The sequence below is a fragment of the Lipotes vexillifer genome, unplaced genomic scaffold, assembly GCF_000442215.2.
Source record: "Lipotes vexillifer unplaced genomic scaffold, Lipotes_vexillifer_v1.1 scaffold639, whole genome shotgun sequence".
NCBI classification, from domain to species: Eukaryota; Metazoa; Chordata; class Mammalia; order Artiodactyla; family Lipotidae; genus Lipotes; species Lipotes vexillifer.
This window is the reverse complement of record NW_006786377.1, coordinates 1,157,522-1,171,459: the sequence shown is the minus strand read 5'-3', so window position 1 is coordinate 1,171,459 and position 13,938 is coordinate 1,157,522. Positions and strand designations below refer to the sequence as shown.

The 13,938-nt window shown below is 35.7% G+C and overlaps 1 protein-coding gene across 2 annotated transcripts; it reads left to right on the top strand.

Annotated features, from left to right (window-relative positions):
• Positions 1 to 2,170: 2,170 nt before the first annotated feature.
• Positions 2,171 to 11,035, top strand: VIP (vasoactive intestinal peptide). 2 transcript variants are annotated; one of them, XM_007458740.1, is made up of 7 exons: positions 2,171 to 2,351; positions 3,588 to 3,694; positions 5,798 to 5,920; positions 6,852 to 6,956; positions 7,723 to 7,854; positions 8,681 to 8,769; positions 10,189 to 11,035. In XM_007458740.1, exons 2-6 carry the CDS (start codon positions 3,588 to 3,590, stop codon positions 8,724 to 8,726), a joined length of 513 nt encoding a protein of 170 aa, XP_007458802.1. In that variant the 5' UTR covers positions 2,171 to 2,351; the 3' UTR covers positions 8,727 to 8,769; positions 10,189 to 11,035. The 2 variants fall into 2 exon arrangements, with proteins under 2 accessions (XP_007458802.1, XP_007458803.1); XM_007458741.1 differs by lacking the exon at positions 2,171 to 2,351 and having other exon boundaries at positions 3,586 to 3,694.
• Positions 11,036 to 13,938: the final 2,903 nt, after the last annotated feature.

The following is a 13,938-nucleotide window of genomic DNA, read 5'->3' as shown; positions in this document are numbered from 1 at the left end:
CCCAGCCGCTCCGCGGCATGTGGGATCCTCCCGGACTGGGGCACGAACCCACGTCCCTCACATCGGCAGGCGGACCCCCAACCACTGCGCCACTAGGGAAGCCCAATCATAGTCTTTTTAAAGTTAATGTTGATACTAAGTAGGATAAAGGGCCCTGTGCAGTCTTCTCCTAGTCAAAGCATGATCATACAAACTCAAGGTCATTCTTAGAGTAATAGCAACTACAAATATTCACAGGCCACATAGCATCATGTGCAAAAACTTTAAATGTTCGGGGCACGAACCTGTGTCCCCTGCATCTGCAGGCGGACTCTCAACCACTGCACCGCCAGGGAAGCCCAAGAAACCCATTTTTTAAAAAATTTCTGAATTAAGGCTTTTCAACCTGAAGATGGTGCTATGATCCCATTTTGAAATTCAGTTTTGATTTCTAATTTAAATTCATAGGAAAAAACACAGTTCTTTGATTTAGTTTATTTTTATTCAGAGGTAATAAGTTTTAATTATTTCTCTTTATTTTTGTGTTTTATTATTATAATGGGAGAAACTGTCTTCACCGTTGGAAAACCTACTGTAGTCACTCTGTGTGAATGCTAAGTACTTGCTTAGACCAAATAATAATCAACTTCATGTCTTTTTTTCTTTTAGATTTTTCTGCTTACCTTCAGTAGTGTGTTCCCTGTGACTCTCAGTCAACTTATTTTGCTGTTGCTGTTCTCAGATAAAATTGCTTTACTGGGAATTAGGTGATGAAGAGCTAAGGATAAAAAAAATTCCATATGAGAATGATTTCAACCTCTAGTTTGTAATTATCAGGTAAAAAAAGATTTCCTGGAATTAAGCCACAGGAACTCTGGCTTAAGCCAGAGCTGTCAGCTGGGAAACAAATTTCCAGATGTTTTGAAATTTAATTCAGTGAATTTTTCTTTTAACTGGATTAGAAAATATGATTAAGCAAAGCAGGATATTCTTTTACTGGATCAGTCTGACTTTGAATGAAGGAAATAGATACTGAAATCTTAAAGCAGAAGAAAGAAAGGGGGCTTTAGAGCTGTTACCCCTTGAGGGACTTACAAAGAAAAATATAAAAGAATACACACCCTGGCCATTTTTTTTTAAACAAAAGGGAGAGTAACATTTTACTTTGTTGTCCATGAAATTGTTCAGGTAGCTGCATTTTTACCTTAAACTCTGATGCTAGGCTACTTTGAATTAAAAACCCACAAATAGAAATTAAGTGTTTATCAAAGTACTCCATAAATGCTTGCCAGCTAGTTCTTTGTAATCACCTGTCAAGTGACTGTGCTGGAAATATTAAAAGCTGGTATGTGTGTGGTGTGTGTTCAGGGATATATATAATTCCACACAGTGCAAGACTTTAAAAAACTGATGAATATAATGTTCAAAAAGAAAGAAAAAAAATGAACCTTTGGGACTATCCAGTACGATAATTTTTTTTTTTTGGATAATTTGAGGTCATTTATGTGAAAATGCATTAGGAATTATGACATTTTTATGCTAATGTGAAACAGCAGTACTGCTACTATTCTAAGCAACAGTGTGTATATTACAGTATCTTAGAGGCTTTTTGAAAATTTATCCAGGGACTTGTTTCAATATAAAGAAAAAGTAGTAATAGAAAGAATAAGGAAAATTATTTCTGGATGCTTTTAAAATTAGGATAGATCTCAAGAAAGATTAAGTCAGGATCTACATGAATAGTATAAAAATAAAAAGGCTTTAGGGCAATTGATGCCTTATAATAAAGGAGAATTATGTTTGTAAGCATATGAGCCTAAGTATTTGTTGCTTTCTGCATCTGTTCCTGCACATAAAATTCTTATTTTCTGCAGGAATTCCAGTGGCCTTGACCATAACACTAATCAGTCTTTTATTTCATTGCTACTCATTAGAGATTAAAACATTTCACGTTAAGCTTGGTACCTTTTTTTGTTTAAAGAAAAGTAAATTTCCTCTTTATAGCTTACATCTTGAAGTTACTCACTATAAATTTATATAAATCAGGCATAATGACAATTTAATAAGAACTTCAAGTCCTATTCATCCCATGAGAATACTACTGTGACGTCTTTCAGAGAGCTTTGTGATTGCTCAGCCCAACGCCTAAGCCCTATAAAATGATGGGCTTTGAAATGCTGGTCAGGGTAGAGTGAAAAGCAGTTGCTGGCAATAGTAGCCAACCCTCAGCCAGTACCAAGTTCTGGTTCAGCTCTAAGGGCAAGAGCACCTGGTGGAGACTTTGTCGGCCTCAAGGGGCTTCAGCACCTGAGACAGCTCTAATATTCTCCTTGGAACAGAAAGCTCCCTAGGAAAACTACTGAACAAGGTAAGTGAAAACTTTACCTTTCTTCTTTTTTTTCTACCCCCTGCCTCTGGAACTTTTCTCAGGATGTATTGAGTTTTTCTTTCTCTTGAAAAAGAATTTTACAGTGTTCCTCCTTTACAACAACAAAAATACAGGTTTGTAAGTCACCTGGTAAGTATAGAAATGCCTCAACTTCCCACATATGAATGGGTTTTCTGAATTCTTTAGTTGGAAAATGCTTTACCTTGCTTTTTCTTTTACTCAATGCCCCTTAAAAATAATGTGTTAAAGTAGGGTTTTGGTTTTTTTTTTTTTTTTTTTTTTTTTGGCTTGTATATAAATTTTTGACTGAAGGTTCAGTGGATACTTTTGTTTTGGAAGTTTCAACTTGTTTTTTAGTGCTGTTCTTTTATTTCATATGTTAGTTATGTGAACTTAAAAAGCATTTATTTTCCTCTTTAAATTTAAATGCTGTGAGTTTTACAGACAGCACAAGAAACAGACATCAAACTCCTAAATTTCTATTTAGAAGCTATTTAGAAATGAAATGTATAAGTGTATTAGATGTAAAAATATACAGGCTTTGTATCTAATATATTTTTCCTTTTATGGCAAAATTTATTTCAGTGGTAATATGTGGTTCAATGATTTTTTTTGTATTAATTTTCACTACAAATTGAGTTAGTTTGTTCAAAACCAAACTCTTTATGGAGATTAAGCTCCATGTTAATTGTAACATCTACAATTAAAAGAGGAAAAAATGTATATACAAAATAATTTTATAAGGATATGTATATACATATATACATACATTATTAAATAGATGACACTCCAGTTTTATATTAATCAGATACTAAAAACTTAGAGTAAAAGAAGAAACTTTAGTTTCTTGAAGTTGTTTCCTTAGTTAGAAAAAATACTAGACATGGATGTTACAACTCTCTTATAAGGAAATTGTCCCTATAGTTACTTCCAGTACTATAAAAGTATTGCATTCAATATATGCTTGTGCCTAGTGAGAGATAGGCAGCAGTTGAAAAAGATCCTAATTTTTATTCAAACACCATTCACACACACAAAAACCTTTTTGATTTAAAAAGTAATCATATTGCAGTTTAACTCTTTCTGTATGATGAAAATTACTTTTTCTAAGCTCTGCAAGAGCCTTAAGACATTACTGCTAGACACTCAGAATGACCTTACTGGAACATCTGTGGTTGGACAAGCCGATGTGATTCTCTCCCCTTTGAGGTGCAGAGAGATGGAAGCGAGAAGCAAACCCCAGCTACTCCTGGTCCTGATATTTTTCAGCGTGCTTTTCTCGCAGACCCTGGCATGGCCTCTTTTTGGAGCACCTTCTGCTCTAAGGTAGGTTCTCTTTCAATTCAGACAGTTGAACATTCCTTCTCCATGGAAATGGGAATTTCCTATATGTTATCTTGCACAGCTCAATTTAAAACATTAGGTATTAGTTATTTAAATCTGTTGGTTGACATGTTAAGCAAGTTTTTTCAACTTCAGGTCCACATGATTATTCTAAGTCTTGGAATTCACTCTCAGGGCCAGAGAGACAGTGTCAGTGACTAGTTTTATGGGTAGCGTGGATCTCATTTCCGAGCAAGGCAGAAGGAGGGTTTGCCTTTCCTTTCATTCGAAACCAGTTTTAGATGAGTAATGAGCTATTTATTCTCCATTGTCATCTCAGTTCAGTTCAGTTTCTGTTGGAAAAATAGGTGCCTAGTTGCCTACCTCATTTTAGTTCATTTTTTTTTATCATAATGTAATTTTATTTCATGTTCATAGAGAATGACAATCTTTTATGGGATTATGTACTTTATATGTTCCCTTCCCATTATCATCAAGAATAAGCAATTGGTGATTAAGAGGACTGATTTGGAAAAATGAACTGATCCCAGGAAGTAAAGAAATCTGGATTTGCTCCTTCATTCAATTTATTAAAGTGAAAATTTGCAGCATAATTATACTTTCTATTAGTTCATCAACTAATTCAAAATTGGATTTAGTTCATTTTTAAGATCAGTCGGCAAATAATCATAAGATGAGTAGTTGATTAGTGGAATATGCATAAAATCATGTTGGACAGATTAGGCAGAATCAATTTGTCAATATTAAGAATTGTGGGATAATTGATCTACTGAGACATCCTCCCCCAATGAATGAATTTTAAGGGACTTGGTTTTTTATCATAGTTCCTTAGTTTTACTTCTCTCTATGTTGTGTTTCATATTTCAAGTTCATACAGTATAATACAACTCATCTTTAAAGCTTTATCTGAAATAAATTTATGCTAAGGAAGGAAACAGTAAATGGAAACTACATTAGTTTCCTTCCAGTTTACAGAGACTACTATATCTAAGGACAAATAATCACTTCTTTGCTTATTTTCTTATTCCTAATTCTTTGTTCAAGGTAGGCTTATGCTCGATAGAGTAAATACTCTCTTAGCTGTTAGTGGTTCTCTGTGAAGTCTGTTTAAAGCCAGATCATACATTGCTTTGATAATTAAATAGAATGAGTCTATCTGAATGGTTATATCACGAGAGATGAATAATCTCAAGAATGCCAAAGTTTGCATTGATTGCTAGGCTTCATACCCAAAGAGGGCTGCTTGTTACTGTCTACCAGCTACTGCCTCACCAAAAAATACACAAGTGCCCAGCAGGCGACACACTCCTTAGAAGTTTACCCCAACAGTGAAAATATGCACACACATAATTTTAACAGTGTGCTGGTGTTCAAAATGTGCATGCATTCACAAGTATAATCATATTCCATGTATAGGCATGTCTATGCTTAGTCTTCCAGTTAAGCATTGTATATCCCTTATTAAAATTGTGTTACTATGTAAGAATTGAAACAAAAAAGCTCGACAAAATTCATTGAATTTGAGTAACTATTCAGAGATGGAGAAAGTCTTCGGACTTGGTCAATACATAGAAATACATCACACCAAGGTAAATCTTTGAAACAAAGTTTAGGGACTTAGAGAAGGAAAAATAGTTAACACTCAGCTCTTGAGAGATGTTGAGACAAGTAATACTGACCATCAACAAATACATGAATTGTTCCCAATTTTCATATTGAATATAAAAAAATTTTCCAAAGTTTCTATTTTGTATAAAACCTTTCTACCTGTGAACTTTGCAAAGTGAAGCTATTGCCAAGGAAGTATACTTTGCTTCATGCTCTGAAAGACTGAACTAAGTAGCTCTTCTGGTACATAAAGCCTGTAAAAGTTGTATGGCATGTATTTTATGGGGTAAACAGAAATTCCACTATTTATACTCTCGTAAACCATAGAAGCCATTAAATCAATTATGCTATCCATATATTGTGAATGGGTAATATACCCTAAGATTTTGAATAACTCATTTCAAATGTTTGTAAAACCATTAGCACTAGCTTCTGAGAAGTGAATGTATTATACTTTACAGTATTTTTTCCTAACAGGATGGGTGACAGAATACCTTTTGAAGGAGCAAATGAACCTGATCAAATTTCATTAAAAGCAGACACTGACGTTTTACAAAATGCATTAGCTGAAAATGACACACCTTATTATGATGTATCTAGGTGAGTTCATTTTTATTGTGTTTTATTTTAGAAAATGCTTTTTTGAAATCTAAACATTTTGTTTTTGTGTCACCATGAAGCTACTCTCATAGCATAGCACTACAAGTTTCCATGTGTCATGGCTTCATTCAGCCTGATTTATTGAAGCTCTTGCTGCTGTACATGATTTTCATGTAGAGAGGTTGTAACAGGCCAGGCTGAGCCACTTATATTCTGTTGCGTAAATTTTAACATCAGAAGATGTGCCAATTCTTGTAAAACTATAGCATTTATAGCATTCAAGAGTTTCACCTCTATGTAAAGAAAAGGTGTCTAATAATAAAAGCTATGCATTTCATGGAACCATTTGTCCAGAGCAGCATTCCAGTGTAGACAGGGTAACTCTATACAAAAGACAAAGCAAAAACTATTTCTCATTTGGATGGAAAATTTGGTTGATATGCTCTATGATCCCTTCTATCTTAAGAGATTTTGTTTCCAAATAGTTTGGCAGAAGAAATAGCAAAAGACATAAGGGGAATTTTTGCTAAAATCAGGATAATTTCCCTTTGCATATATCTTTATTCAGAATAGAAGAAATAAAGCACCATAAATAAATAGAAACGAAATATATTTTCCCACCAGTATTTCTTAGAAGAGAATTAGTTTTATAGGTTCTACCAGAGAATATTATTTTAATATTGAGATATGCTTCTAGAAAAGCTAATTTCTTTAATTTTTCAAACTATAGGGCTGGAAATATAGATATAAGTCATTAGAATAAGTCAATAGATTATATTGTTTATTGGGTTGTTAGAAAACCTCCTTCTGGATTTAAGTTTACATGAGGAGCTTTCAAATAAGTTGATGTTTCTTTTGTATCTAATGAGCCAAAATGATATTTTAGCAAACTATTTACAAAATAATGACTATTCTTTCTTCCTTGTTTCAGAAATGTCAGACATGCTGATGGAGTTTTCACCAGTGACTATAGTAGACTCTTAAGTCAACTTTCTGCCAAAAAGTACCTTGAGTCCCTTATTGGAAAACGAATTAGGTAAAGAGAATTTATTTTTTAAAAACATGTTATGATTATTAAATTTGACAATTATATTTTCACTGTAAACAACTTATTTACTTTATTCGAAATGGATAACTCTTGATAATGTTTAATTTAGTTATCAAACAATTTATATTCTTCAATAAAAGGTATCAGGTCCATGGATTAAGAAAAGAAGTTTTCCTAGTAATATCATACTGATTGGCTCCAGACACACTTGTTTTTCTTAAATAATAATCATTTATAAATCTGCAAACAAACTGAACTAGACACAGTAAAAAATAAATAAGACATAGTACAAACTGAAGCAAATTTTAAGGTTAACCTTAGTGCTTGTGTTTTACTTCCTGCTCAAAGCAGACATTGGAAGATTCTGTCTTTAAATGGCCAGTAACTGAATAAGTAGAAGGAACTACTCAGAGTGGCATAGCTTCATAAAGAAGTGTTTATTTTTTAAAGAACTTTTCCTTCCAATGGCAGAACACAACTTCAAGTAGTCCCCTTTTTTTTTTTTTGATAAATTATTTGCTCAGTTAGGACAGAATGTGTCTAAAGGCACTCCCAGTAAAGGCCAAAGTATGCTGGATTATTCCTTGCTCCCCTATCCTTAGGCTTAGATGCATTTTTCTTTCAGTCTTTTTGTGACAGAAAATGAGTTGGGTGTTGGAATTCATTTTTAACTGACTCCAAGAAATTCAGACCTTTGGTACCTTTATCATTTCTTATTAAAATTATTTGGTTTCCTTATTCTCTCGTTTCTTAGCAATAGCATCTCAGAAGACCAGGGACCAATCAAACGCCACTCAGATGCAGTCTTCACTGACAACTATACCCGCCTTCGAAAACAAATGGCTGTAAAGAAATACTTGAACTCAATTCTAAATGGAAAGCGGAGGTAAAGAAACAGAGAACTTGCTAAAATGAGAAATTAAAAGGACTTTCAAAATAGAAGCTGCAATATGGAGAAGTCTCTCTCTCTCTAGCTCTGAAGCAGTAATTCTCAACCTTGGCTAACATTAGACTACCCTGGAGAATTTTAAAAATACTGATGTCTGAGCCTAACCCAGGACCAAGTGCCAGGAAATTAGTGGTTCTAGGGATGCGGATCTAGACCCTGGTATTTTTTAAGAGTTCCCCAGCTGTTTCTACCGTGCTTCCAGGGTTAAAAAGGATGACTGTAGAGACATCTAGTCCGACTCTGGGAACAGGTTTTGTCAGAAGTGCTGATTTTTAAAACATGTAAAGGGCAGTCAACTAGCAATTTGGTACCACATGCAATTCCCTTTACCTGCATATTTAATATCTGCATTTTACCGAATTAAACCATGAATTATTTTGTCTTCTCAGATTCAGTAAAACCTATGTCTCTCCGTGGTGTGTAAATATCGGAGCACAATATATAGGACATGTATATATGTCCTCTCTCTTTTTATTCCAATTATTTTTGTTTAGATGGTGAGTATGAAGGACAATTCTGTTTGGGTGAAATCAGGCAAGATGACTCTTTTTGCCCACCAGATTATAATTCTGTAAGAAAACTTTTAGACACTTGAAGATTGAAGAACCATTCTTAGCTAATGACTCACCTGAAGGAGAATTGTTTATCTCCTAGTGCACTTTACAGAGCACCTAGAACAACCTGGGTCACACATCACCTCTCCTTTAGAAGCTTTCTCATCCAAGAGGCTTAACATGCACGATTCTCTCTTTCTGGTCTGCAGCAGTGAGGGAGAATCTCCTAACTTTCTCGAAGTGATAGAAAAATGATGAAAAAGTTCTTTGGAGCAAAGCTGCTGACAGCTTCCCAGTGGTGAGTATCACTGTGCGTTATTATATTCTAGTAGCGATCATCTAACTATTTAAGTAGGTAAGAATCACTTGGTAAAAAACATCTTAGAGTTCTCTCAGTGAGAGCTCATCTAAGAAGGACGCTTCTATCTGAAGTGGACCCCAGCTTAGTAAACAGCTTGAAAGGATTCATGCAGTGTTCTAATAGCATGAGAGAGAAAGCTCCCAATGAGTAAACAGTTTGGTATCTCCTAGCTTACACAGACTCATTCCTATCCTTCTGATGAGATGTGAAAAAAGGAGACTGACTCACACTAATGAGAAAAACTGGCTTCTCTCTTTGATAGTCAAGCTGCTTCTATTAATTTAAGGTCTAGTCCCGTGATTGACTATTAGTGTCTCATTTAATTGAAGTATAAGGAAATACCATAAAATTACAGCGTGGCTCATTATTGTGAAAATACCAAGACAGTCTGGGTCTCACTGTGTTTCTTAAAACATAGTAAACCTCACGCAGCGAAAGTCAAATTTAGCTTATTTTACCTATGAAGTGAGTGTAGGTACAAGGACTCTAATAATATTCTCTGTAAAACATTTTTTGAGTAGAGAAAACACGAATAGATTTTATCCTTTGTTAAGTCATAAGATTGTTATCAAAATTGTTTTTATGTGAACATGGATCCAAGGCATATTTCTTTCCTGAGTTACATTACGGTTTACATTAGCTCATAAAATATTTTTATAATGCTTGGTAAGCCTTTAAAGAAATTTTGTAGCATCACTGTATCAGGTTGTCAAAAATTTCTCTAAAGGACTCCAAATAAATACTTTTGGTTTTGTGGATCCTATGGTTTCTGTAACACCTGCTCAACTCTGCTACTGTCACATGAGAGATAACCTGTAAGATACATGGTCAGGGGTGCTATATGTGCTTATTCCTCACCATGCACAGACATTTCAGAGAAACAAATTCCTCAAATGCTCAAAAAAGAAAGCGAGTTACATATAGCTTCTCGAAAAAATGTTTATAAAAATAAGCTTTTTCCAATAAATTAAGAAATACAATAGGCACTACAATATAAAGGAGGATTAATTACTCTGTCTTTTTATGAGTTTCCATCCCCCATTCTTTGCCTTTTTGAATGGGTGACATTGGACAAATTCTTTTAACAGGAAGTTTTGTTGGTCAACCAGTTGTGAAAATTACAAATGGGTAATTATTTATGACTAATTAGAGAACCCCTTCACATTCTGGCTTCCTTTCCAACCATAAGTCCTTTGGAAGATTCCCTCTTGATATACCAAAACGCGATCCCCTCTCAAAAGCTGCTGATGAGGGGCTAGGAGAAATATTTATCAAATGAGTGGAGAAGTAAATGAAAGTAAGAGGCTGTAAATAAAAATGTTCTTATGCTTGAATCACCATTACTTTCTTTTTCAGAATTCTTGAAGGAAAACGATAAGCAAAGTAATTCTATTTTGAGTTCTACATAAGTAATTCAAGAAACCAACTTCAATATCAAAACCAAATAAAATATGCTGTGTTGTGAATGTTGTGATTTATTTTACTCTGATGTAATAACTGTGATGTTTACATTGTAAATATTATTTGTGAGTTCTAAAATTTGTCTTTAACTCATGAGAATCCTGTGATTTCATATGCTGTGTATCCTTTCTAACAAAAATATATTTAATGATAAGTAAATACTAAGTTACTTCCAATTATATGAGGCTTTTTGGAAGGGTAGTAATAGAGCAAAATTGATGTGTTTATTTATAGGACATACTTAACTATTCAAAAGAGTGGAGCAGATAATCAGCACATCTAAATTTGAATGTTGAGCAGATAGGATGCTGTGTTAAATAAACTTCAGAGTGTCTAAGAGAATACCAAAAACAAAGAGACATTCTTCAAAAAAGATTTTCAGAAAATGTTGTAGGTTTCCGCATTCTTAGGCAGCATTCATTTTGAATGAGATTTTTACATCTCTCAATTTTGGATCTCTTATTGCCAAAAACTCTCTTCAGATTGAATGTTTCAGTTAAGGAGAATGGCCTCTTCTTCTGACCCTGGACTTTTCGTTTATGCTTGTGTTAAGTATGTGTAACGTGTAAACTGAAAGGAACATTTGTTTTTCAGTGATACATATTTTTTCCATAATCTCTCAAATAATGCTTAGGTCATATCAGCTTTCTTCAGTGAAAGCACTTTTGGAGAAACAACTATTTTTCCAAAATGATTGTAAGAAATTAAATATAGAAAATAAAGACCTTTGGTTATCATTGCATACACTTTCTATTGTTTTGATTCTTTTAAACGATGCAGCAGTACTTAATTTTAGCTCTAAGTTTCCAGGAACTAGACAGTTTTTGTGATGTTTGAGGTAGGATTATGTTTGATTTTGGGTGTGTCCTAAAATAACTGTGACTTAAATAAGAGAGAAATTTCTTTCTCATACAAGGCCGGAAGTAAAATGTCAAGGGTTAGTATGACAGTTCTGCTCCATGAAGTCCTCAGTAATCTAAACGCCTTCCAGCTCACCCCTCATTTCCTAGGACATGGCTCTTTTCTTCATGATCCAAAAATGCAGCTAGAGATCCAGCCATCATACCCACATTTCAGGCAGCAGGATGGAGGAAGGGGCATGGAAGAAAAGGGAGTGAAGAGTACATGCTGGTTCTCTCTTAACTGATATCTTACTTGAGTATAATAGAGTTTTATGGTCACAGTTATTTGCAAAAGAGGCTGGGAATTTTTTTTTTCTGGATGGACATGTGCTCAGCAAAAAACTGGGGTTCTATGAATATAAAACAAGCAAAGAAGAGATGCATGCAGGGATTTTTGAAAATCTCAGGCTATGCATCTTAAATTCTCACCAAAAAGGCTTAACAAAATGACAAGGAAAGTGGGGGTCAGGTAGACCCTAACTATTAATGACGAATCATCATCACAGGCAAAACTTTGCTTGGTTTCATTTGCTAGAATTAGAACAAATGACTATATAAGGAGAGACTAATCTAGAACTACTAGTAATTGTAAAACAGTTTACACAAGTTGAAGTGAATTGGACTATACCTTTTGTTCATATCTGATTCTGCAAATTATTAGATGTTTGTTAGATGACTTTTCTATGCAAATCACTGCAGTGAAAACAGAAAACATCTAGATGTTATTTGCACACAAGGAGCTTATAAAGATCAAATGGGGGCATAATTGTAGTGCAATTTGAATGTGAATCTAAAGAGTTTTAATTTTATCTTATTAATGGCAATATTTTCAACTGATTTCCTATTCCTTCAAGAAACATTTGTTGAATGACTGTGATGTACTAGGTGGATATCTGAGAGATGAGTGTTCTGGGCATAGGCAAGAGCAGGTGCAAGCGAGGGAACAGTCCTGACACATCTGCACAACAAGAAAGGCAGTATGGCTGGAGCAGTATGAGCTGGACGAGAGCTCTGGAGGAGATGAGGTCAAAGACGTTACCAAAGGTCAGAACTTGTGGGGCTTCACTGGCCACCACAAGGACTTGATGAGTGAGATGAGGAGACATTGCAGAGTTTGGGATTTTCTGAAATGCTTTTCAACAGGGTCATTTTGGCTGCTACACTGGGAATAAGGTGAAGGGGTTCTAGGGGTGGAAGTTGGGACACAAATGAGGAGGCTACTGCTATAAATCACATGAAAGATGATGTGACTACCAGGGCACCAGCAGTGTGGGTGGTGAGAAGTGGAGTCTGAATACATCTTGAAAGTAGAGTCAGTATTTTTGCTGATAAATGGAAGATAAAAGAAAAGTCCAGAATGATTCCAAAGTCAATGACGTGAGCAACTTGAAGGATGAGGTTTCTAGTAAATGAGATGAAGAAAGTTGTGGGTAAGCAGGTTCCTGGTGAAGATGAGGTCCATTTTGGACAGGTGAAAGCTGATGCTGTGTAGAGTTGGGGATATCCGTGAGGGTTCTGAGGAGATGCTGGGCTGGAGATAAACTACAGGGAGACTTCAGTATGCAGATGGGATTTAAAAGCACAAGACAGGGGCTTCCCTGGTGGCGCAGTGCTTGAGAGTCCGCCTGCCGATGCAGGGGACGCGGGTTCGTGCCCCGGTCAAGGAAGATCCCACATGCCGCGGAGCGGCTGGGCCCGTGAGCCATGGCCGCTGAGCCTGCGCGTCCGGAGCCTGTGCTCCGCAAATGGGAGAGGCCACAACAGTGAGAGGCCCGCATAACGCAAGAAAAAAAAAAAAAAAAAAAAAAAAAAAAAAAAAAAAGCACAAGACAGTAAGATCACCCAGGGACTGAAGGAGGCTAGAGAAGAATCTCGACACCTGACCCCTGGGTGTATTCATTCACTCAGGCTCCCATAAAAAAGCACCACACATGGAGAGCCTTTAAGCAATAGAAATGGATTGTTTCACAATTCCAGAGGCTTAAAGTCTTGGACCAAGGTGCCAGCGGGGTTGGTTCCTTCTAAGCACTGTGAAGGAGAACGGGCTCCTCTTCCCTGGCCTCCCGTGGTTTGCTGGCAATTTCTGGCTTGTGGAAGCATTACCTCAATCTCTGTCTTGATTTTCACATGGTGTTCTCCCTTTGTGTTGTGTGTCTCCAAATTTCCCCCTTTTTTTTTTAAATGAGGTCACCAGTCATATTGGATTAGAATCCTTCCTAATGACCTCATTTTAACTTGGCTACTTCTGTAGAAACCCTGTCTCCAAATAACGTCACATTCTGAGGGACTGGGGATTAGGACTCCAACATATGGATTTTGGGGGACTCAAGTCAACCCATAACACTGAGGCATGCCAACATTAATAGGCTGAGGTGTTGAGGAAAAAATGAGGTAAGAAGGACTGAAAAGAGAAGCTAGTGAAATAGGAAAAAAGATAAGAAAGTGTGTAAATCTGGCAAACAAGTGAAGAAAGCCTTTCAAGGAAGAAGGCATCCTGAACAGATTTAAATGCTGCTGTTATGCAAAATAAGATTCATTTATTGATTTCTTAAGCAAGTATTTATAAGGAGTCTATGTGCCCAGTACTGTTCTCGGTCTGATGATATAAGAGTGAACAAAACAGACACAAATTCCTGCCCCCATGGAGCTTGCATTCTGTTGAGTGAAACAAACTAAATAGATAAAACAAATGGGTAAGTAAAACACATATTATGTTAGAAAATGATTGTGATAGGAGAAAAAT